Genomic DNA, 23,333 nt, shown 5'->3' on the forward strand with positions numbered 1-23,333 from the left:
TAGGTGGGGAGGGCAGCCCGCCCCTCTCCCCGCCCCTCCCCACCCAATAAACAGGTCAAGGCCCGGCTGAGCTTTGATTGACAGCGCGGAGGGGGCGGGGCTTTATGGAAGGGGCGTGGCCCTGTGGGGACGGGGAAGGCTGAAATGTTCTGTGGTGGGCGTGGCTTTTTGAGGAGCGTGGGTTTGTGTGGGGGCGTGTCCTTTAGGGGGCGTGGTCTCCCATGGGCATATTTTTTCGGGGGGGGTGGGGTGTGATATTTAATTGGAGGCGCGGCTTTTTAATTGCGCGAGGGTGTGGCTTTTTGGGGGCGTGGCTTTTTGCGAATTAAAAAACGCGCAGCCAATTAATCACGGAGTGACGCAAAAAAGGCGAAGGGGCGGGGTCTGAGAAGGGGTAGGGCTGAGTGTTTAAAAGAAGGCATGGTTATGCAAATTAGATCAGAGAAGGACGAGAAGGGCGCGATGGGAGCGTTATTTTCGGGGTATCTCGCGGATTTTGGGGATTGGGGTGAGCGGAGCGAGTGCGGGAGGTGCGGGATGAGCGGGGCAAAAACACGGGCGGGGGACAAGAAGGGCGTGAGGGCTCCGTGAAGGTCACCGTGAGGTGCGTGGGGGGCGATTGGGGCCCGTGTGGGGCCGTGGAAGATACAAAGTTATCGCTTCTCGGCCTTTTGGCTAAGATCAAGTGTAGTATCTGTTCTTATCAGTTTAATATCTGATACGTCCTCGATGAGAGGACTTTATATTAAACGGATTTTTGGGCGCGGGAGTTGGACCCGGAGCTTGCTCCCTCCGCTCCGCGCATCGTCCCGGTATTGCAGTGCCTCCGGGAACGGTGCACCCCCTCCGCGGGGATCTTATCGTGGTTAAAAACAGATTAAAATTTCCAGTTGAGATTCAAACCTTAACAAGAATGTTTAAATTCATTATATTCCTGTCCTGAAGGTGTTTTGAGGTCCTGCTGCGGTCCCCCTGAGGCACCGCCGCTCGGCCCTTTGTTGCAGAATTAGAAGCTCTCTGGGTTGAAACAAGAATAGATCAGTTGGTGGGAATCTGAAAAGTCCCAAGAATAGGTGTTTTGAGAACTAGATAAGTGTTTTGAGAACATGACAAGGACTGGACATCTGCAGGAACGAGAAAAACAACACTTGCAGAAGGGAGTTTAAGCTGAACCTGCCAGGAGGCATGGGAATAGAAGCGTTGTAGTTAGATTTAGAAGGAGAAGAATTTAGAAAATAAGATATGTTAACTAACCAATAATAATCGTGTGAACAATGTGTGTTTTAAATGTGTAACCAATAGCTATTAAAATAGTTAAATATGTTTTAAGTGTGTATCCAATGATGTGTGAAATAGTAAAATATATTATAATTATTAGACTGCATAAAAGTTTGTGTGATGGCTAATAAAGTTTGAAGCTTCCGACATCATATTGGTGGGGACGAAGTTTCCTTTGGGGTTCTCGCACGTGTTACATCTGGTGCTCCGCGGGAGGAATTTCGTCTGGGAACGGAGTTCGGAATATACGGAGTCCAGTGATTGACAGCACATATCCGTATCGGAAGGTTGTTGCTGTGGCGAAAAGGCGAGGTGTCTGCTGACTGGCTGTGGTACTGCGGGCCGCAGTTTCAGGAGCCCACAGAGGCGAAGCCCAAAGAGGCGGTGAGTTGAAGCAAGCGCTTGCAAATATTCAGCAGACAGTATGAGATATGCGGTATCTGCAGTTGAGCGAGCAACGCTCAAGAGTATGCTATATTTAGCAAAAAAGATCGGAGTTGAGGTGAAAACGAAGGCAAAGATGCCGGAGCTGAGGGCCCGTCAGTGCCTGGAGCTGCGGCGGCAGCTGGGGGCTAATAGCTCAGCCCTCACCCGGGCACTGCGGGAGGAAAACACAAAGGATAGAGAGGAACAGAACGAAGCGGCACCGCGAAATGGCAGAGCGAAGTATCAGCGGTGCATGACAAGCACTGGCGGGGCGGGACGGCTCGGCTCTGCGGGCCGGGGCCGGGACCGGGATCGAGGTCGGCTGAGACCGCTCGGCTGAGATCGCGATTGAAAACCTTTTTACCCCCCCCCGCACAAAGTGGGCTGGAGACAAGCCGAAGCAGGGAAGTGAAGCAATCAGTCGCTATGACGACCATTCACTCTAAAAATCCATAAAATCCTTGAACAACATTCTTTGAACTTTTAACAATGTTAATGAAATTAAACAAGAGGCAAAAATATGTTTGCTTTGCAAGTTATAATTTCAACACAACAGTCACTCACAGATAAAAGACATGGAGTTAAACATTACTAACTCTAAGACTGAAAAACAAAAGCTTGTGTAAGAGTAGTATCTGAAACCTTTCAAACACATGAACTCCCTAAAACTTTTACTGCTACTGTGAAAATTGAAGCAACATCTCACTCACAGTACCTATCCAAGTTTACTTTCCGAGGACGGCAGGGCCGGTTACAGTCGCCTTAAGCAAACGGAACCAGGAACCCGACTAACTCAGAGACTTTTAACCTTAAAGTCGTGGGTTCGAGCCCCACGATAGACTCGCCAGAGCAACAGGAGGAGAAGATAGGACTCCCAGACTGAGTCTATCGTTTTTTCCCCCTCTGCAAAATTGCCTGACTTCTCTCATTTGTTTCTGCTACGATAGCCACTTAAAACTGACTGAACTATTAATAGGAATGATTTATAAACCTTTTGTTAGCAGTGGAAACAACTGGAAGAGCCAGCACAAAACGGGACGGCTATGCAGAACCATGCCGAGAGCTGAGCGAGACCAGTGCAAAGTGAACAGAGCGAAGGCGGGGCCTGGCCGAGCGCTCGGAGCGGCAGTGCCGGGACGGGGATCGGGCTCTCCGGGAAGCGCGGGCCGTGCAGGGGGAGCAGCGGGAGCGGCTGGAGCAGCTCCGGGAGCAGAAAGAGCGTTTGGAGCAGGCGCGGCTGAGCCTGGCCCAGCAGCGGCGGCAGCTCCAGCGGCTCCGGCAGGAATTGTCACCTCCAGGGACCGGGACCGGGATCCTGCCGGGCACGGAGCGGCTGATCCCGGGGGATGCGGTCCCGGGGAAGCGACTCCACATCCCGCTGGCTCCCGCGGCTCCCGGCGCTCCGGGATTGCTCCCGGCATTCCTGCCTCCCGTGGGGATGATCCTGGGGGGCTCCAGGGACCCCCTGTGGGGCTCCAGGGACCCCCTGTGGGACTCGGCCGCGCTCCACGGGCCCCTCCTGCTGCTGAAACACCAAGCACAGGCGGGGCCACTGTTACTGCAGCTCCGCGGCGAGTGCGGAGCCGAGGCTCTGCGGGCTCCGGGACAGAACGGGACACACTACTCCCTAACAGAATCGGGCCCCGCCACCCGCGGTGAAGAGTCCTAGAATTAACCCAAAACTACAAAGCTCGGCAATTGTAGTGTTGCCGGCACAACTTTCTCGACAGTGTAACAAAGTTGCCGAAACTGCAGCTGCTAAACTAAACTTAAAAAAAAAAAAAAAAAAAAAAAAAAAAAAGGCATTTCCATGTCTGTGACTAATAGTATTATTCATTTAGGTTAAACTTTATATTCCTTGTATTGATTCCTCTTCAAAATAAGTACAGTTATTACTAAACATGACTATAGAGATGGCAAACTGAGAAGCACACAGCCAGTAATACTTGGGATATGAGATGTGTGGTTGAAATGCAAAAATATAATAAAAATTCTAGCTATGTGTGAGTGAAGAGTGATTGAGGTGGCCACCTTTTTGAATGACTGGGAAAAAAGCTGTATGAGTGAGAAAAGCTGTGTAGATATCTATGTGTGTGAACTTAAAATACTTTAAGAGTATTAAGATTTTAAGAGGATGTGTTATATAAATTTAATTATGGTAAGTTGATGCATGCTAGCCTTCAACGATTGGAAGCAAGAATCAAAGAGTTGCAAATTGATGCTGGTCAAGACTAACTAACTAGTCTGTTTAGTAGCTGAGAACTATCAAAATGACTTTTGTCTATAATCAAAACAAGATTACTTGTATTGCTTAATGATTTAGTAAAAATGGCTGTTATGATAAGTATAGTTATACTACTTTTTATAATTTTTGTACCATATATTCTGCAATACTTAGAAAGAATAGTTACAAGAATGATAAAGAATGTATGGGTTGTAAATAAAGAAAAAGGGGGAGATGTTGCAGAATTAGAGGCTCTCTGGGTTGAAACAAGAATAGATCAGTTGGTGGGAATCTGAAAAGTCCCAAGAATAGGTGTTTTGAGAACTAGATAAGTGTTTTGAGAACATGACAAGGACTGGACATCTGCAGGAACGAGAAAAACAACACTTGCAGAAGGGAGTTTAAGCTGAACCTGCCAGGAGGCATGGGAATAGAAGCGTTGTAGTTAGATTTAGAAGGAGAAGAATTTAGAAAATAAGATATGTTAACTAACCAATAATAATCGTGTGAACAATGTGTGTTTTAAATGTGTAACCAATAGCTATTAAAATAGTTAAATATGTTTTAAGTGTGTATCCAATGATGTGTGAAATAGTAAAATATATTATAATTATTAGACTGCATAAAAATCTGTGTGATGGCTAATAAAGTTTGAAGCTTCCGACATCATATTGGTGGGGACGAAGTTTCCTTTGGAGTTCTCGCACGTGTTACAGCCCTTCCCGTCCCCCCATTCCCCTGGGTATTTCGCGTTAATTAGGGTATAGTTAGGATTTTACGAGTGGAATTTTGATCCAATTCCGCGATATTTTATCGTGATCCTGGCGGATCTGGGGGAAGGTTTGGGTGGGTTTTGGGGGGCGGTCCGATTGGGTTTTGAGGGATTCCGATGGTTCTTTGCCCCCCGCAGGATCGCGGTTCTCCTCCCCCCCGCTGAAAGAGACTGAAAGCTTTAAAATCAAATCTAAACCTTGATTAAAAACCTTTTAGATCTCCCCTTTTTTGTCCCGAAGGTGTCTGGGGGTCCCGCAAGGGTCCCCCCTGAGGCGCCGCCGCCGCCGCTCGGCCCTGCCCGTCCCTCCATTCCCGTGGATATTTCGCGTTAATTAGGGGATAAGTCCGTTAGGATTTTCCCGACTTTACAGTGGAATTTCGATGCGATTCCGCGATATTTTATCGTCATCTTGGCGGATCCGTGGGAGGTTTTGGGGAGCGGTCCGCTTGGATTTTGAGGGGTTCTGATGGCTCTCTGCCCCCCGCAGGATCGCGGTTCTCCTTCCCCCGCCGAACACCACCTTTTAGTGGCAGATCCGCGTCAGAAAACACTTATTATAATTAACCCACACCTTTAATTTAGGCAGGAAGCGGCGGAATCGCGGCCTTCGAAGCCGTTTCGGCCGCGGCCCGAGTGGCGAAGGCGCCGCCATTTTGCGGCGCCCCGTGAGGGGAATGGGGGGGCAGAGGCGGTGGCGCCTCAGGGGGGACCCCGGCGGGACCCCCAGACACCTTCGGGACAGAAAAGGAGAGATCTAAAAGGTTTTTAATCAAGGTTTAGATTTGATTTTAAAAGCTTTCAGTCTCTTTCAGCGGGGGGGAGGAGAACCGCGATCCTGCGAGGGGCAAAGAGCCATCAGAACCCTTCAAAACCCAACCGTACCCTAAAACGTACCAGACCTTCTCTCAGATCCAAGATCACGATCAAACATCGCGGAATCGCATCGAAATTCCACTCTAAACTCTGGAAAATCTTACCCGACTCGCCCCCAAATCCACGCGGAATACCCACGGGAGGGGAAGGAGCGGGGCGGGAAGGGCCGAGCGGCGGCGGCGCCTGAGAGGGAACTAGGTGAGACCCTGAAGTATCTTCAGGATTAATTGGTGAGACTTCAGAATTTTTTTTGTAGGATGGGGAATAACTTAAGGATTTTTTAATCTGTTTTTGACCACGATAAGGTCCCCGCGGAGGGGGTGCACCGTTCCCGGAGGCACTGCAATACCGGGACGATGCGCGGAGCGGAGGGAGCAAGCTCCGGGTCCAACTCCCGCGCCCAAAAATCCGTTTAATATAAAGTCCTCTCATCGAGGACGTATCAGATATTAAACTGATAAGAACAGATACTACACTTGATCTTAGCCAAAAGGCCGAGAAGCGATAACTCCATAACCCACACGGCCCCAACCGGCCCCCCAAAGCCCCCCATGGACCTAACGGTGACCCCTCTAGAACCCTCAAACCTTCCTTAATCTCCGCACAAATTTTCGCCCTACTTATTCCACACCTCCTGCCTGCGTCCCGCTCATTTAATTCCCTAAAATCCCCGAGATACCCCGAAAATAACGCTCCCATCGCGCCCTTCTCTGATCATATTTGCATGACCACACCTCCCTATTTGCATTCACCCCGTGCCGCCGTTTTCCCACCCGTTACTCCACGGCGGGGTTGGGGGTGGGGAACCCCCGAGGGCTTTTTTGGGGTCCTCTCCCCCTCTCCTCCCGCTTTCTGCCCCCCTTCCCCCAGCGCATCTCTCGCTGATGCGATTTAAAAATCGCTATTTTTGTCAAAACCGCGAGCTTCGTTTTTTTTTTAAGTCTTTTTTATTTTCCGAGGGTGCAGCAGGACCACCAAGGGCTCAGCCACCTCCCGGTGCACTCCCCGTTTGAAGGGGGTCGGGTTTTACCACCCGGGGGCGTCACGGAAGAGGGGTTAAGACCCCCTCCCCGTTTTCCCCTCCCGTTACCGGCGCCGGAACCTTCGAGGCGCGGAACGAAACCTCGCGGAGAGCCCGTTTAGCCCCGGAACGGCCTCGCCGCCTTCCCGGTTTCCCACCCGGGGCTGTGGGGAGTGACGGACCGCGAAGATGGCGGCGCCCACGCGAGTGAACCACGTGTGGGTGGGGGCCGAGACCGGCGCCTTTAAAGGTGTTTTTGGGGGGTCTGGGGGGCTCGGAGGGGTTTGGATGCTCAGGGGGGTCTGGGGGCTCAGAGGGGGTTTGGGATGCTCAGGGGGTCTGGGGAGCCCAGGAGCCTCCAGGAGGTCCTGAGGGGGGTCCAGTTATCCAGGAGGTGCCGCCCTGGGGAGGGTCCAGGGAGGCCTGAGGGGACTCGAGGGGATCTGGGGGGGGGACCTGGGGGTGTCCAACCCCCCCAACCCCCCAAATTCTGCCCCCCCCCAGGTGTGAACCTGCAGAAAAAAGTGGCCACCAACGTCGTGGGGGGGTCGGGGCTGAGCCGGGGCCGGGGGGTCTGCGCTCTGTGCTGGGGGGACCCCGCCCAGACCGAGGTGAGTCGGGGGGTCCCGGTGTGGGGGGTCCTGAGCCCCCAACACCCCTCCTGAGCCCCCAAATTCCCCCAGGTGCTCGTGGGGTCCTGGATCGCTCCGTGAGGGTCTTCAACACCGAGAAGGGGAAATTCGTGGGGTCCCGGCTGTGCCCGGGGGGGGACGGGCCCTTCTGCGGCCTGGGGGTCTTGGGCAGGTATTTGGGGCGGGGGAGGGAGGGGCTGAGGGAGGGTCAGGAGAAATTTTGGGGGTCTGGGAGGGGTCCTGGGTGGAGTTCGGGTGGGTCCAGAAGGGCCTGGGAGGATTTGGAGGAATTTTGGGGGGTTCTTGGGGGTCCAGGGTGTTCTTGAGGGGTCGGGGGCTCTGGGGGTCCAAGAGGGGTCTGGAGGGGGTCCCAGAGGCTTTTGGGAGGTCCTGGGGGTCGGGGGGTGTCCCAGAGGCTTTGGGAGGTCCTGAGGGTCTTGAGGGGGTCTGGGGGTCCTGGAGGAACCGGGGGGTCCTGAGGGGCTTTTGGGGTGTGTGTGGGGAGGTTCTGGGGGTGGGTCCTGGTTGGGAGAGGGGGCTGGGGCTCTTAGCAGGTACCAGGGGCTGAGGGGTCCCTAAGGCCCTCAAACCCCCAAACCCCCTCAAATCCCCAGCTCCCATCGTGACGTGTGTGGAGTCGGGGCTGATCCAGCTGTGGGGGAGGACGAGGCTGAGAAGGTGAATTTGGGGGGTTTGGGGGGTCCTGGGAGCCGTTTTTGGGGCGCAGGGGCTCTGTAGGGCCATTTTTGGGGTGCAGGGGGCTCTGTGTTGGATTTGGGGTGAATCCCCTCCCCTAAATTCCAGCCCCACATGGAGCTCCCAGCCAGGACCTGGATTTGGGGGTTCCTGGGGGTTTGGGGGAGCTCTGGAGGTTTTTGGGGTTCAGGGGGTCTGTAGGTTTTGGGATGACCCCCCCATGTCCCCCTCAATTGCCAGAGGTCCCAGCAGGCTCAGGTTGTGCTGGATGGGCCAAGACTGGGATTTTGGGGGGGTTTGGGGTTTTGGGGGTTGTCTATGAGGTTTTTGGGGTTCAGGGGGGTCTGTAGGGGTTTGGGGTGACCCCCCCATGTCCCCCCACAATCACAGCCCCACCTGGAGGTGTCAGCAGGCCCCGGGTTGTGCCGGTGAAGGAGGTTGGGATTTTTGGGGGTTTTGGGGTATCTATGAGGTTTTTGGGGTTCAGGGGGGTCTGTAGGGTTTTGGGGTGACTCCCCCATGTCCCCCCCCAAATCATAGCCCCACCTGGAGATGTCGGCAGGCCCCGGGCTGTGCCGGGGGTGGGGTGGGATTTTGGGGGGGTTTAGGGTATTTATGAGGTTTTTGGGGTTCAGGGGGGTCTGTAGAGTTTTGGGGTGACCCCCCCGTGTCCCCCCCAATTCACAGCCCCACCTGGAGGTGTCAGCAGGCCCCGGGCTGTGCCGGATGCGCCAGGACCCGACGCGGCCGCACCGGGTGGGGACGGGGGGGAAGGAGAACGGGCTCAAGGTTTGGGACCTGCAGCGCCCGGGGGAGCCCCTTTTCAGGGCCAAGAACGTGAGTGGGACCCCCCTGAACCTCCCCCGACCCCTCCAGTGTCACCCACCCCCTTTCAGGGCCAAGAACGTGAGTGGGACCCCCTGAACCCCCCTGAGCTCCCAATGTCATCCCCAACCTGTTCAGGGCCAGGAATGTGAGTGGGACCCTCTGAACCCCCCAATGTCACCCACTGCCCCTGAACCCCCAGTGTCACCCAAACTGCCCCTGACCCCCAGTGTCATCCATGCCCTGACCCCCAGTGTCACCCAGTGCCCCCTGAACCCCAGTGTCACCCAACCCCCTTTTCCAGGCCAAGAACGTGAATGGGACCCCCTTGAACCCCTCGAGCCCCTCAGTGTCACCCACCCCCTTTCCAGGCCAGGAACGTGAGTGGGACCCCCTGAGCCCCCTATGTCCCTTGGGGTCCCTCACCCCCTCTGACCCCCAAGACCCTCCAATCTCCCCTCATGGTCCTGATTCCCCACCCCCAGTCCTGGAGTGTCCCCACTGTCCCCTCAGAGCCCCCCCATGTCCCCTGACCCCCCATCCCCAAATGCCCCCTGAGCCCCCAAATGTCCCCCAAATGCCCCCCGACCCCCTGCCCCCCAGGTGAGGAACGATTGGCTGGACCTGCGGGTGCCGATCTGGGAGCGGGACCTGCAATTCCTGCCGGGATCCGACAAGGTGGTCACGTGCACGGGGCACGGGCAGGTGAGGGGGCACCTGGGGGTCACACCTGGGGGGGTCACACCTTGGGGGTCACACCTGGGGGTCACACCTGGGGGGTCACTTGTATGGGACAGGGACAGGTGAGGGGACACCTGGGGGTCATCTGGGAGGGTCACACCTGGGGGGTCACATCTGGGGGGTCACATCTGGGGGTCACACCTGGGGGGTCACTTGTATGGGACAGGGACAGGTGAGGGCACACCTGGGGTCACACATGGAGGGGTCACACCTGAGGGGTCACACCTGGGGGGTCACACCTGGGGGTCACACCTGAGGGGTCACACCTGGGAGTCACAACTGGGGATCACACCTTGGGGGGTCACACCTGGGGGGTCACACCTGGGGTCACGTGCACGGGGCACCGGGCAGGTGAGGGGGCACCTGGGGGGTCACACCTGGGGGGTCACACCTGGGGGTCACACCTGAGGGAGTCACACCTGGGGGGTCACAACTGGGGATCACACCTTGGGGGTCACACCTGGGGGAGTCACACCTGGGGGTCACGTGCACACGGGGGCACGGGCAGGTGAGGGGGCACCTGGGGGTCACACCTGGGGAGTCACACCTGGGGGGGTCACACCTGGGAGGTCACACCTGGGGGGGCACCTGTAGGGACGAGGACAGGTGAGAGGTCACCTGGGAGTCATCTGGGGTCACACCTGGGGTCACCTGGGGGTCACACCTGGAGGGGGTTACACCTGGAGGATCACACCTGGGGTCACACTCTGGGGTTCATCTGGGGGTCACCTGGGGGGGTCATACAGGGGTCATGGGAGGTCACACCTGGGGGCACCTGGGGGGCACCTGGGGGGTCACCTGGGGTCACGTGCACGGGGCACGAGGCAGGAGAGGGACACCTGGAAGGGGGGTCACACCTGGGGGGCCACACCTGGGGGAGTCACACCTGGGGGATCACCTGCAAGAGACATGGACAGGATTAGGGGACACACAGAGTCACCTGAAGTCACACCTAGGGGGTCAAATATGGAGGGTTCACACCTTGGGGGTCACACGTGGGGGTCACACCTGGGGGGTCATCTGGGAGGTCACACCTGGAGGTGTCACCTGTCCAGGTGAGTCAGTGTGGGACAGGTGGGGGTGGGTGATGTCACCTGTAGGTGTCACTCGCAGCTCCCCACCCCAGGTGAGACACACTGGGGGGGTGGGAGGGTGAAAGGAGGGTGGTGACCCCTGTGCCCCCACCCCACCCCACACCTGTCCCAGGTGCGTCTCTACGACCCCTCGACCCCGGCGGCGCCGGTGCTGGACACGACCCTCGGGAGGCCCCGCTGACGGCGCTGGCGCTGCCCCAGGGGACACGTCAGTCGGGGGTCTGGGGGTCTGGGGGCACAAAGTGCTGGGGGGATACATCAGTGCTGGGGGGCTGGGGAGGGTTTGGAGGGCTCTGGGGGGCACAAAGGGCTCCTGGGGGATACATCAGTGCTGGGGGGGCTCAGGGGGTCTGGGGGAGGATTTGGGGGGCACAAAGGGCTCCTGGAGGGACACATCAGTGATGGGGGGGTTTGGGGGGCACAAAGGGCTCCTGGAGGGACACATCAGTGATGGGGGGGTCAAGGGGCATCTGGGGGTGTTTGGGGCATCTGGGGGGCACAAAGGGCTCCTGGGGGTACATCAGTGATGGGGGGGCTCAGGGGGATTTGGGGAGGATTTGGGGGGCACAAAGGGCTCCTGGGGGATACATCAGTGATGGGGGGCTCAGGGGGATTTGGGGGGCACAAAGTGCTCCTGGGGGATACATCAGTGCTGGGAGGGGTTTGGGAGGGTCTGGGGGGTGCACAAAGGGCTCCTGGGGGGACACATCAGTGCTGGGGGGGCTTAGGGGGCACAAAGTGCTCCTGGGGGATACATCAGTGCTGGGGAGGGCTCAGGGGGATCTGGGGGGGCACAAAGTGCTCCTGGAGGGACACATCAGTGCTGGGAGGGGTTTGGGGGGTCTGGGGGGCACAAAGGGCTCCTGGGGGATACATCAGTGCTGATGGGGGGCTCAGGGGGTCTGGGGAGGATTTGGGGGGCACAAAGTGCTCCTGGAGGGATACATCAGTGCTGGGGGGGTTTGGGGGGGCACAAAGGGCTCCTGGAGGGATACATCAGTGCTGGGGGGGTTTGGGGGGCACAAAGGGCTCCTGGAGGATACATCAGTGCTGGGGGGGTTTGGGGGGCACAAAGTGCTCCTGGAGGGATACATCAGTGCTGGGGGGGTTTGGGGGGTCTAGGGGGGCACAAAGGGCTCCTGGGGGACACATCAGTGATGGGGGGTCAAGGGGGCATCTGGGGGGTGTTTGGGGCATCTGGGGGGGCACAAAGTGCTCCTGGAGGGGACACATCAGTGCTGGGAGGGGTTTGGGGGGGTCTGGGGGGCACAAAGGGCTCCTGGGGGATACATCAGTGATGGGGGGCTCAGGGGGATTTGGGGAGGATTTGGGGGGGCACAAAGGGCTCCTGGAGGGTTACATCAGTGATGGGGGGTTGGGGGGGCACAAAGTGCTCCTGGAGGGGACACATCAGTGCTGGGAGGGGTTTGGGAGGGTTTGGGGGGCACAAAGGGCTCCTGGAGGGACACGTCAATGCTGGGGGGCCTCAGGGGGTGTCTGGGGGGACACGTCAGTGCTAGGGGGTCGGGGGAGCTCTGGGGGTGTTTGGGGCATCTGGGGGGGCACAAAGTGCTCCTGGGGGGACACATCAGTGACAGGGGGTCTGGGGGGCACAAAGTGCTCCTGGAGGGACACATCAGTGCTGGTGGGGGGCTCAGGGGGGTCTGGGGAGGGTTTGGGGGGCACAAAGTGCTCCTGGGGAGCTCTTTGGTGGGGAGGGGGGCTCTGGGATCACTGGGAGGGAAGAAAATGTTCCTTGGGGACTCTGGGGTCACTGGGGGGCACAAAGTGCTCCTGGGGGGCTCTCTGGGGATCCGGGGGGACTTGGGGGTCTCAGGGGAAGGGGAGATGTTCCTGCTCCCCCTCCCCCAAATCCCAATTGTTGTGTCCCAGGTCGGTGGTCGTGGGCAGCGCTCGGGGGGCCGTGACCGTCATCGACCTGCGCAAAGGTGAGGGGGTCTGGGAGTCCCCACCCCAAATAAAGGGGTCTGAGCCTCCCCCTCCTCCTGACCTCCCTCTGCCCCCAGGGCGGGTGCTGCGGGCACTGAAGGGCTTTGCCGGGGGTGCGGGGGCTGCAGTGCCACCCCCACCTGCCCCTCGTCGCCTCCTGCGGCCTCGACCGCTTCCTCAGGGTCCACGGCCTCGAGGATGGGGGGCTGCGGCACAAGGTGGGACCCCAAACACCCCTGGGACCCCAACCCCCTAAACCCTGAGACCCCCAAACCCCACAGCCTCGAGGACGGGGGCTGTGGCACAAGGTGGGACCCCAAACCCCCTAAACCCTAGAGACCCCCAATCCCCCTAAACCCTGAGACCCCCCAAACCCCACAGCCTGCAGGACGGGGGCTGCGGCACAGGTGGGACCCCAAACCCCCCTGGGACCCCCAAACCCCCCTCAAATCCCCAACCCCCTAAACCCTGAGACCCCCCAAACCCCACAGCCTGCAGGACGGGGGGCTGCGGCATAAGGTGGGACCCCCAAACCCCCTGGGACCCCCAAACCCCTAAGCCCTGAGACCCCCAAACCCCACAGCCTGCAGGACGGGGGCTGCGGCTGAGGTGGGACCCCAAACCCCCTGAACCTGAGACACCCCAAATCCCCCAAACATCTGAAACTCCCCTAAATCCCCAAGACCCCCCAAAAATACCCCGAAAACCCCTGAGACCCCCATAACCCCTGAGACCCCCCAAACCCCTGAAACCACCCTAAAACCTCTGAGACCACCCCAAACCCTGAGGACCCCCAACCTCTGAAACTTCCCTAAATCCCCAAGACCCCCTAAAACACCCCCCAAAACCCCTGAGACCCCCATAACCCCTGAAACCACCCCAAAACCCCTGAGACCCCCAAAACCCCTGAGACCATCCCCCAAAACCCTGAAACCACCCTAAATCCTCTGAGACCCCCAGTCCCCCTAAACCCTAGAGACCCCCCAAACCTCTGAAACTCCCCTAAATCCACAAGACCCCCTAAAACACTCCCCAAAACCCTGAGACCCCCAAAACCCCTGAGACCCCCCAAACCCTGAGACCCCCAAAACCCTAGAGACCCCCCAAAACCCTGAAACCACCCTAAAACCTCTGAGACCCCCAGTCCCCCTAAACCCTGAGACCCCCAAACCTCTAGAAACTCCCCCTAAATCCACAAGACCCCCAAAACCCCTGAGACCCCCAAACCCCTGAAACCACCCTAAAACCTCTGAGACCCCCTCAGTCCCCCTAAATCCCTCAGAGACCCCCAAAATCCCCTGAGGCCCCCTTTTCCCTCCCCCCAGGTGTACCTGAAGTCGCGCCTCACCTGCCTCCTGCTCAGCACACACCTGGACTGGCAGGTGAGAGCCCCCTCAATTTTTGGGGGATTTGAGAGGCTGGGGTGTCCCCCTAACCCTTTGACCCCCCTCTTTTTTTGTTTGTGTCCCCCAGGCTGAGGAGGAGCCCCTCCCCAAATTGAGGTGAAAGAGGAGGAGGGGACGAGCTTTGAGGACACCCTGGAGCCCATCCCCTCCTCCAGGGCTAAGAAAAGGAAGAGTTCGGGGCTCTGAGACCCCCAAAATCCAAACACCCCCTCAAACCTCCACTTGTCCCCTTGCTGTAAATAATGATTCATTTTCACTCTGTTGACTGAAAATGTGCATTTTTAGAGGAAATTGGGAATGGGGAGGGGGTAACCAGGAGTTTGAGGATGGGGGGCCAGGAATTGGGGGGTCCACAGGAATTGGGGGATCCCAGGAATTTGGGGGTCCCAGGATTTGGGGGGGATCCCAGGAATTTGGGAGTGCCCTGGAATTTAGGGTTGCCCAGGAATGGGGAGTGGGGGGTCCAGGAATTTGGGAGTGCCCTGGAGATTTGGGGGAGGTCCCAGGATTTTGGGGAGGGTCCCAGGAATTTGAGGGGTCTTAGGAATTTGGAGGGTCCCAGGAATTCGGGGGTCCCAGGAGATTTGAGGAGGGGGTCCCAGGAGTTGGGGAGGTGTCTCACGAATGTGAGAGGATCTCAGGAATTTTGGGGATCCCAGGAATTTGGGGGGTCCCTGGATTCTGGGGGTCTCAGGGGTCCGAGACTGACAGGCCACGCCCCCGAACGCCCAAACCCCGCCCCCGTGGCACAAAGCCACGCCCTCTGAGTGTTAAGCCCGCCCCCGAGCGCTGTGGCTACGCCCCACCCCTCCCCGCGCACGCGCGGTGAGTCCCGACAGTGACGCGGTGGGTGAGTCCCGGACTGGTCCCAGTTACCCCCCCAAACTGGTCCCAGTGACCCCCGGACTGATCCCAGTCCCTCCTCCCCGTCCCCAAACTGGTCCCAGTGACCCCCCCAAACTGGTCCCAGTGACCGCCGGACTGATCCCAGTCCCTCCTCCCCGTCACCAAACTGGTCCCAGTGACCCCCAGACTGGTCCCAGTAAGCCCTTACTGGTCCCAGTGATCCCGCAGCGCTTCCAGCATGTCCTGCTGGTCCCGGCTCCGCGCTGGTCCCGGCGACCCCCAACACCCTCCCAGTAACCCCCAGCACCCTCCCAGTGATCCCCAGTACCCTCCCAGTAACCCCCAGCACCCTCCCAGTACAAACCTCTGTACCTTCCCAGTAACCCCCAGTAGTCCCCAGTAGCCCCCAGCACCCTCCCAGTGGCCCCAGACTCCCCCACCCTCTCCCAGTGCCCCCCAGCATCCCCTGTACCCCCCTCCCAGTGCCCCCAGTTCCCTTCCAGTCCCTCCCAGATCTCTCCCAGTGTCCCCAGCATCCCCTGTACCCCCTCCCAGTGCCCTCAGCGCACTCCCAGTGCCCCCAGCATCCCCTGTACCCCCTCCCAGTGCCCCAGCCCCTCCCAGTGCCCCCAGTTCCTTCCAGTCCCTCCCAGATCTCTCCCAGTGCCCCCCAGCATCCCCAGCACCCCCATCCCAGTGCCCCCAGCGCCCCCAGCCCCCTCCCAGTGCCTTCCAGCATCCTCTGTACCCCCCTCCCAGTGCCCCCAGCGCCCTCCCAGTGCCCCCAGTTCCTTCCAGTCCCTCCCAGCTCTCTCCCAGTGTCCCCCAGCATCCCCAGCACCCCCATCCCAGTGCCCCCAGTTCCCTCCAGTCCCTCCCAGCTCTCCCAGTGTCCCCAGCATCCCCAGCACCCCCTCCCAGTGCCCCAGCGCACTCCCAGTGCCCCAGTTCCCTTCCAGTCCCTCCTAGCCCCTCCCAGTGCCCCCAGTGCCCCAGCCCCCTCCCAGTGCCCCCAGCATCCTCTGTACCCCACTCCCAGTGCCCCAGTTCCCCTCAGTCCCTCCCAGTCCCCTCCCAGTCCCTCCCACTGCCCCCGATGGGCCAGGGGCGCGTCTCCTGGGGGCTGCGCGTGGCTGCTGGGGGAGCTGGCCTGCTGCAGACCCTCTACCTGCGGGCTCTGCCTCCCGCGACCCCCACGGGGCCGCCCCCGCCCCCACGCCCCGCGACCCCGCGTGGGGTCCTGGACGCGTCGGGCTCGTTCCGCGTGTACCGGGACGTGCTGGGCCCCCCGCGTGGGACCCCCGAGCTGGTCCTGGCCACCCACGGCACTCCGGGCCGGGCGGCGGCGGCGCTGGGGGGTCGTGGGGGTCCCCTCTCGGTGGCCGTTTTGGGGTGCCCCGGGAGGTTGGAGGAGCTGCTGGCGGTTTTGGGGGGTCCCTGCCGGGGGCTGCGGGGCCGCCTCAGGCTGCACGTGGTGACAGGGGCGGCGTCGCCTCCCCATCGCGACCCTCCCCCTCCAGGGCCGGCCCCCAAAAGCGGGGGGTGTCGGGGGGCTCTGAAGCGCCTGGAGAGCAGCGACCCCCAGCTACGCCCTGGGGTGCCGTACCCAGGAATCTCCTCCGAAACGTGGCTTGGGAGGGGCGGCCACGGCAGAAATGGGGGGAGGGGGCACAGGGGACCCAGATTTTTGGGGGGTCGTTTCGTGCTGCTGGTGGACGCTGACGTGGTGCCCAGCCCGGGGCTGAGAGAGGGTTCCTGCAGCTGCTCAGGGAGGGGGCTGGACCCAAAGCTGGGGGACCCCCGGCCAAGGGGGGTGGGAGAGGTGGGGCACCCCGGCTGGGGGGTTGCAGGGTTTGGGGGCCCCAGTGCCTTGGAGGGGTCCAGGGGGAACCCAAAGCTTTGGGGGAGTCAGGGGGTTTGGGGGACTCCAAAGCTTTGTGGGGTCAGGGGGGTTTGGGGGACCCCAAAGCTTTGGGGGGTCAGGAGGGTTTTGGGGTGCAGGGGGGTTTGGGGGACCCCAAAGTTCTGGGTGGCCCCAAAGTCCCCAACGCCCTGGAGGTCCCTGCTGTCCTGGGAGACCCCAAAGTCCTGAAGGACCCCAAAGCTTTGGCAGACCCCAAGGGCTCCTCCACCCTGGGGGTCCCCAATGCCCTGGGGGACCCCAAAGTCCTGACAAACCCTGATGTCCCAAAGGACTCCGGAGACCTGGAGGCCCCCAGGGACCCCAACTCCCTGAGGGACCCCAATGCCTTGAGGGACCCCAATGCCTTGAGGGACCCCAACTCTCTGAGAGACCCCAGGGGTTTCCATGACTTGGGTGTCCCCAACTCCCTGAGGGACCCCAGTGCCTTGAAGGACCCCAACACCCTGGAGGTCCCCAACTCCCTGAGGGACCCCAACACCCTGGAGGTCCCCAACTCCCTGAGAGACCCCAGCACCCTGGAAGTCCCCAACACCGTGAGGGACCCCAACACCCTGAGGGTCCCCAACTCCCTGAGGGACCCCAACACCCTGAGGGTCCCCAACTCCCTGAGGGACCCCAACACCCTGGAGATCCCCAAAACCCTGAGAGACCCCAAATCCCTGAGGGACCCCAACACCCTGAGGGATCCCTACTCCCTGAGGGACCCCAACTCCCTGAGGGACCCCAACACCCTGAGGGTCCCCAACACCCTGGAGGTCCCCAAATCCCTGAGGGACCCCAATGCCCTGGAGGTCTCCAGGGGCTTCCATGACCTGGGTGTCCCCAACTCCCTGAGGGACCCCAACACCCTGGAGGTCCCCAACACCCTGAGAGACCCCAAATCCCTGAGGGACCCCAATGCCTTGAGGGACCCCAACTCCCTGAGGGACCCCAACACCCTGAGGGACCCCAACTCCCTGAGGGACCCCAACACCCTGGAGGTCCCCAAATCCCTGAGAGACCCCAACTCCCTGAGGGACCCCAACTCCCTGAGAGACCCCAACACTCTGGAGGTCCCCAAATCCCTGAGGGACCCCAACACCCCGAGAGACCCCAACACCCCGAGAGACCCCAACACCCCGAGAGACCCCAACTCCCTGAGAGACCCCAACACCCCGAGAGACCCCCCCTCCCCGGAGGACCCCGACTCCCGGGTGGTCTTCGTCCTCCCCGCCTTCGAGGTTCGTTCCGGAAGGGGGGTCCCGGCCTCGAAGGCGGCTCTGCTGGGCCTGTGGGCCAAGGGGGCAGCCCGGCCGTTCTACGGGGCGCTGTGCCCCCGCTGCCAGGCCCCCACCGACTTCGGGCGCTGGCGGGCGCTGCCCCCGCCCCCCCGGCCGCGCGTGGCCTACGAGGTGCCCTGGAGGGACCCCTGGGAGCCCTTTTACGTGGCCCCCGCCCGGGGGGTCCCCCCCTTCGACGAGAGGTTCCTCCAGTACGGCTTCAACCGCATCAGCCAGGTCGGGGAGGGGCGGGGGTGGGGGGTGAGGGGCCTTGGGGGTCTTCACGGGGTGGTCACAGGGGTTGGGGGCACCTTGGGGTGGCCTTGGGGGTCTTAGTGTGGCCATGGGGTGGTCATTGGGGTTGGGGGCACCTGGGGTGGTCGTGGGGTTGGGGGCACCTGGGGTGGCCTTGGTGGTCAGGGTGGTCAGGGGTGGTCGTGGGGGTTGGGGGGACCTTGGGGTGGCCTTGGTGGTCTTGGGGTGGCCATGGGGTGGTCGTGGGGGTTGGGGTGGCCTTGGTGGTCTTGGGGTGGCCATGGGGTGGTCGTGGGGGTTGGGGCACCTTGGGGTGGCCTTGGGGGTCAGGGGTGGTTCTGGGGGTTGGGGGCACCTTGGGAGTGGCCTTGGTGGTCTTGGGGTGGCCATGGGGTGGTCATGGAGGTTGGGGGACCTTGGGTTGGCCTGGGTGGTCTTGGGGAGGCCATGGGGTGGTCATGGAGGTTGGGGGGACCTTGGGGTGGCCTTGGGGGTCTTGGGGTGGCCATGGGGTGGTCATGGTGTTGGGGGACCTTCGGGTGGCCATGGTGGTCTTGGGGTGGCCATGGGGTGGTCGTGGGGTTGGGGTGGCCTTGGGGGTCTTGGGGTAGCTTTGGTGGTCTTGAGGTGGCCATGGGGTGATCATGGGGTTGGGGGGACCTTGGGGTGGCCTTGGGGGTTGTCTTGGGATGGCCATGGGGTGGTCATTGGGGTTGGGGTGGTCATGGGGTTGGGGGTCCTTGCTGTGCTCTTGGTGGTCTTGGGGTGGCCATGGGGTGGTCTTGGGGGTTGGGGAGGCTATAGAGGGTCTGTGGGGCATCACTGGGTGCTCTGGGGGTGCTCTGGGTGCCATGGGGGGTGCCATGGGGCGCTCTGGGGGTGCCATGGGGCACTCTGGGGTGCTCTGGGGTACCATGGGGTACTCTGGGGGTGCCATGGGGTGTTCTGGGGGTGCCATGGGGTGCTCTGGATGCCATGGGGGGTGCCATGGGGCGCTCTGGGGATGCCATGGGGCACTCTGGGGTGCCATGGGGCGCTCTGAGGTCCCGTGGGGTGTTCTGGGGGTGCCATGGGGTGCTCTGGGTGCCATGGGGCGCTCTGGAGTGCTGTGGGGTACTCTGGGGGTGCCATGGGGAGCTCTGGGGGTGCCATGGGGTACTCTGGGGGTGCCATGGGGTGCTCTGGGTGCCATGGGGGGTGCCATGGGGTGCTCTAGGGTGCTGTGGGGTGCTCTGGGGGTGCCATGGGGCGCTCTGGGGTACCGTGGGGTGCCATGGGATGCTCTGAGTGCCATAGGGTACTCTGGGGGTGCCATGGGGCGCTCTGGAGTGCTGTGGGGTACTCTGGGGGTGCCATGGGGTGCTCTGGGGGTGCCATGGGGCGCTCTGGGTGCCATAGGATACTCTGGGGGTGCCATGGGTTACTCTGGGGGTGCCACGGGGCGCTCTGGGATGCTGTGGGGTGCTCTGGGGTGCTGTGGGGGTGCCATGGGGTGTTCTGGGGTCCCGTGGGGTGCTCTGGGTGCCATGGGGGGTGCCATGGGGCACTCTGGGGTGCCATGGGGCGCTCTGGGTGCCATGGGGTACTCTGGGAGTGCCATGGGATGCTCTGAGTGTCATGGGGTACTCTGGGGGTGCTGTGGGGCGCTCTGGGGGTGTCATGGGGCGCTCTGGTGTCCCGTGGGGTGACGCTGTGCCCCCCTCCCTCTCTTTTTTCCCCCCCCAGGCCTGCGAGCTGCACGTGGCCGGGTTCCGTTTCGCGGTGCTGGACGGGGCCTTCGTTGCCCACCGGGGCTTCAAAGAGCCCGGGGGGTTCCACGGGGGCCGCGAGGCCGAGCTGGGCCACAACCGGCGCCTCTTCCGGAGCTTCCGCGCCGACCTCTCCCGGCGCTACCCCGGCTCGGCCCGGCGCTGCTGACACCCCTGGGCACCTGAGCCTGGGCACCTGAGCCTGCTGGGGGCACCTGAACCTGCTGGGGGCACCTGAACCCCCTGGGGAACCTCACCTGGGCACCTGAACCTGCTGGGGGCACCTGAACCTGCTGGGGGCACCTGAACATCCTGGGGGCACCTGAACCTGGGCACCTGAACCTGCTGGGGGCACCTGAGCCTCCTGGGGACACTCACCTGGGCACCTGAACCTCCTGGAGGCACCTGAACCTGTTGGGGGCACCTGAACCTGCTGGGGGCACCTGAACCCCCTGGGCACCTGAACCTGGGCTCCTCAACATCCTGGGGGCACCTGAACCCCCTGGGGAACCCTCACCTGGGTACCTGAACCTGGGCTCCTGAACATCCTGGGGGCACCTGAACCCCCTGGGGAACCCTCACCTGGGCACCTGAACATCCTGGGGGTACCTGAACATCCTGGGGACACCTGAACCCCCTGGGGACCCTCACCTGGGCACCTGAACATCCTGCTAGGGGCACCTGAACCCCCTGGGGACCCTCACCTGGGCACCTGAGCCTCTTGGGGGCACCTGAACCCCTTGGGGGCACCTGAACCCCCTGGGGGCCCTCACCTGGGCTCCTGAACCCCCTGGGGACCCTCACCTGGGCACCTGAACATCCTGGGGGCACCTGAGCCTCCTGGAGACACTCACCTGGGCACCTGAGCGTCTTGGGGGCACCTGGACCTCTGGGGCACCAGGGCCCCCTGGGGACACTCACCTGGGCCTGGGCCCCTGGGAGCCCTCACCTGGACTCCTGAATCTGCTGGGGGCACCTGAGCCCCCTGGGACCCTCACCTGGGCACCTGAGCGTCTTGGGGGCACCTGAACCCCCTGGGGAACCCTCAGCTGGGCTCCTCAACATCCTGGGGGCACCTGAACATCCTGGCGACACTCACCTGGGCTCCTGACACCCCTGGAGACCCTCACCTGGGCACCTGAGCATCTTGGGGGCACCTGAGCCTCCCAGGGTCACCCCATGGACATCTGACCCTCCTGGAGACCCCCTATGGACACCTGACCTTCCTGGGGTCACCTGATGGACACCTGAACTCCTGGGGTCACCTGATGGACACCTGACCCACCTGGGGTCACCCCATGGACACCTGACCTGCCTGGGGTCACCTGATAGACAACTGACACTCCTGGGGTCACCTGATAGACACCTGACCCACCTGGGGTAACCCCATGGACACCTGACCCTCCTCAAGACCCCGCCATGGACACCTGACCCCCCTGGAGACCCTCTGATGGACACCTGGATTGTCCTGACCTGCACACCTTGATCTCTTCCACCTGCACACCTGGAGCTCCCTGACCTGCACACCTGGATCCCTTCCAGAGACCTGGATTTCCCCCCAACATGGACACCTGGATCCCCCCAAAATGGACACCTGGATCCCCCCAGAATGGACACCTGGACCCCCCAAAATGAACACCTGGATCCCCCCAGAATGGACACCTGGATCCCCCTCAACATAGACACCTGGATCCCCCCAGAATGGACACCTGGATCCCCCCAACATGGACACCTGGATCCCCCCAGAATGGACACCTGGATCCCCCCAGAATGGACACCTGGATCCCCCCAAAATGGACACCTGGATCCCCCCAACATGGACACCTGGATCCCACCAAAATGGACACCTGGATCCCCCCCAAATGGACACCTGGATCCCCCCAAAATGGACACCTGGATCCCCCTAAAATGGACACCTGGACCCCCCAAAATGGACACCTGGATCCCCTTTGGACACCTGGATCCCCCCAAAATGGACACCTGGATCCCCCCAACATGGACACCTGGACCCCCCCAGAATGGACACCTGGATCCCCCCAAAATGGACACCTGGATCCCCCCCAGAATGGACACCTGGATCCCCCAAAATGGACACCTGGACCCCCCAAAATGGACACCTGGATCCCCTTTGGACACCTGGACCCCCCCAGAATGGACACCTGGATCCCCCCAAAATGAACACCTGGATCCCCCCAAAATGAACACCTGGATCCCCTTTGGACACCTCTGTCCCTGCACCCCTGGGTGCTGTGCCCTCAATAAAGATGGCCGCCTACCCATGATGCCTCTGGTTGCCATGGCGATGGGGAGGTGGGAGGAGCCGCATCCAGTTCAGCCCAGTGACCACCAGTTCAACCCAGTAACCACCAGTACAGCCCAGTAATCACCCCGGAAGCAGAACTGAGATAGGAGGGGTTACAGCGAGAACTACAACTCCCAGCATGCACCGCGGCAACATGGCCGACAAACCACACCCCTTAAAGACAGAACTACAGCTCCCAGCATGCACCGCGACAACATGGCCGTCAAACCCCGCCCTGCTACCCCATTGGTTCGGGACTACATTTCCCATCAAGCACCACGGAGGCAGAACAACATGGCGGACACTTTGACCGCCATTTTGCTTCAGGACTACATTTCCCATCACGCACTGGGGCAAAACCCACGCCCTTACCCGGAAGTGCCGCTCCTATCCGGGAAACAGCGCCCCCTTGTGGGCTGGGGGTGTAAGAAGGCTCTTAATTGGGGGGTCCTGGGGATTAAAAGGAGGGGATTTTGGGGGGTCCCTCTTTGAGGGATTTGGGGGGATTTTGGGTCAAACCCGACCTTAATTGAGGGGAGGGGCAAGAAGACTTTTTAGGGTGGAAGGGAGGGGCAAAACCCCCTTTGGGGGATGGGGCACAATGAGGGCCCAAAATATGGGGGGACGGAGGGGACAAGGTGGGAGGGACCCCAAATCTGGGGGCTGGGGCGGTGACCCCCAAATTGGGGGCTGGGAGGATCCCCCAAATCCCAGAGGGGGAGGGGACACTGGGGGGGTTGTGACCCTAAATCTGAGTTTTAAGGGGGGGGGGGTCGTGACCCCAAATCCAGGCTTGGGGAGGGGTCCCAGGAGCATCTCGAGGGTAAAACCCCCCAAAATTTGAGCTGAAATAACCCCCCAACCTCTCCCCAAAATCCACCAAACTGCAGTGTCGCGGTTAATAAACATTTTTATTTGCATTTCTTTGCATTTTTCCACCCTCATTTCCTCATTTGCCTCCCGTTAATTCGCCGGTAAAGTGCTGCAAAGGGGACTTTTTTTTATTATTTATTTTTTTATTTACATTTTTTTTAGGACTTTTTTTTTTTGGCTTTTTT

General features: G+C 60.6%; 2 protein-coding genes, 1 long non-coding RNA gene and 2 other non-coding genes across 5 annotated transcripts; 3 read left to right on the forward strand and 2 right to left on the reverse strand.

The window, feature by feature from the left end:
* Window positions 1-655: 655 nt before the first annotated feature.
* LOC126636609 (U2 spliceosomal RNA) lies at window positions 656-846 on the forward strand. Its single transcript, XR_007628091.1, has one exon. It is a non-coding gene; the product is annotated as a U2 spliceosomal RNA (small nuclear RNA).
* Window positions 847-5,891: 5,045 nt separating this feature from the next.
* Window positions 5,892-6,082, reverse strand: LOC126636610 (U2 spliceosomal RNA). Its single transcript, XR_007628092.1, has one exon. It is a non-coding gene; the product is annotated as a U2 spliceosomal RNA (small nuclear RNA).
* Window positions 6,083-6,675: 593 nt separating this feature from the next.
* Window positions 6,676-14,127, forward strand: WDR74 (WD repeat domain 74). Its single transcript, XM_050308972.1, is given in 14 exon segments — window positions 6,676-6,847; window positions 7,102-7,212; window positions 7,281-7,390; window positions 7,645-7,654; window positions 7,844-7,888; window positions 8,599-8,762; window positions 9,354-9,455; window positions 10,698-10,753; window positions 10,755-10,793; window positions 12,479-12,534; window positions 12,613-12,646; window positions 12,648-12,753; window positions 13,861-13,931; window positions 14,019-14,127. Coding segments are annotated over 14 exon segments (1,074 nt in total). The 5' UTR covers window positions 6,676-6,786.
* Window positions 14,128-15,883: 1,756 nt separating this feature from the next.
* B4GAT1 (beta-1,4-glucuronyltransferase 1) lies at window positions 15,884-20,866 on the forward strand. The gene is made up of 3 exons (XM_050308973.1): window positions 15,884-16,210; window positions 16,789-18,207; window positions 19,951-20,866. Exons 1-3 carry the CDS (start codon window positions 15,884-15,886, stop codon window positions 20,140-20,142), a joined length of 1,938 nt encoding a protein of 645 aa, XP_050164930.1. The 3' UTR covers window positions 20,143-20,866.
* Window positions 20,867-21,031: 165 nt separating this feature from the next.
* On the reverse strand, window positions 21,032-22,265 carry LOC126636602 (uncharacterized). The gene is made up of 4 exons (XR_007628089.1): window positions 22,179-22,265; window positions 21,636-21,728; window positions 21,370-21,500; window positions 21,032-21,279 (listed from the first exon to the last, which is right to left on the reverse strand). It is a non-coding gene; the product is annotated as an uncharacterized LOC126636602 (long non-coding RNA).
* Window positions 22,266-23,333: the final 1,068 nt, after the last annotated feature.

This window comes from Myiozetetes cayanensis, unplaced genomic scaffold, assembly GCF_022539395.1.
Source record: "Myiozetetes cayanensis isolate MyiCay16 unplaced genomic scaffold, myiCay2020 scf137, whole genome shotgun sequence".
Classification (NCBI taxonomy): Eukaryota; Metazoa; Chordata; class Aves; order Passeriformes; family Tyrannidae; genus Myiozetetes; species Myiozetetes cayanensis.

Coding starts and splice junctions, on each gene's coding strand:
- B4GAT1 (XM_050308973.1), top strand. CDS start 15,884: ATGGGCCAGGGGCGCGTCTCCTGGGGGCTGCGCGTGGCTGCTGGGGGA. Junction 16,211..16,788: donor GGTTGGAGGAGCTGCTGGCG/GTTTTGGGGGGT, acceptor TTTGGGGTGCAG/GGGGGTTTGGGGGACCCCAA. Junction 18,208..19,950: donor GCTTCAACCGCATCAGCCAG/GTCGGGGAGGGG, acceptor TTCCCCCCCCAG/GCCTGCGAGCTGCACGTGGC.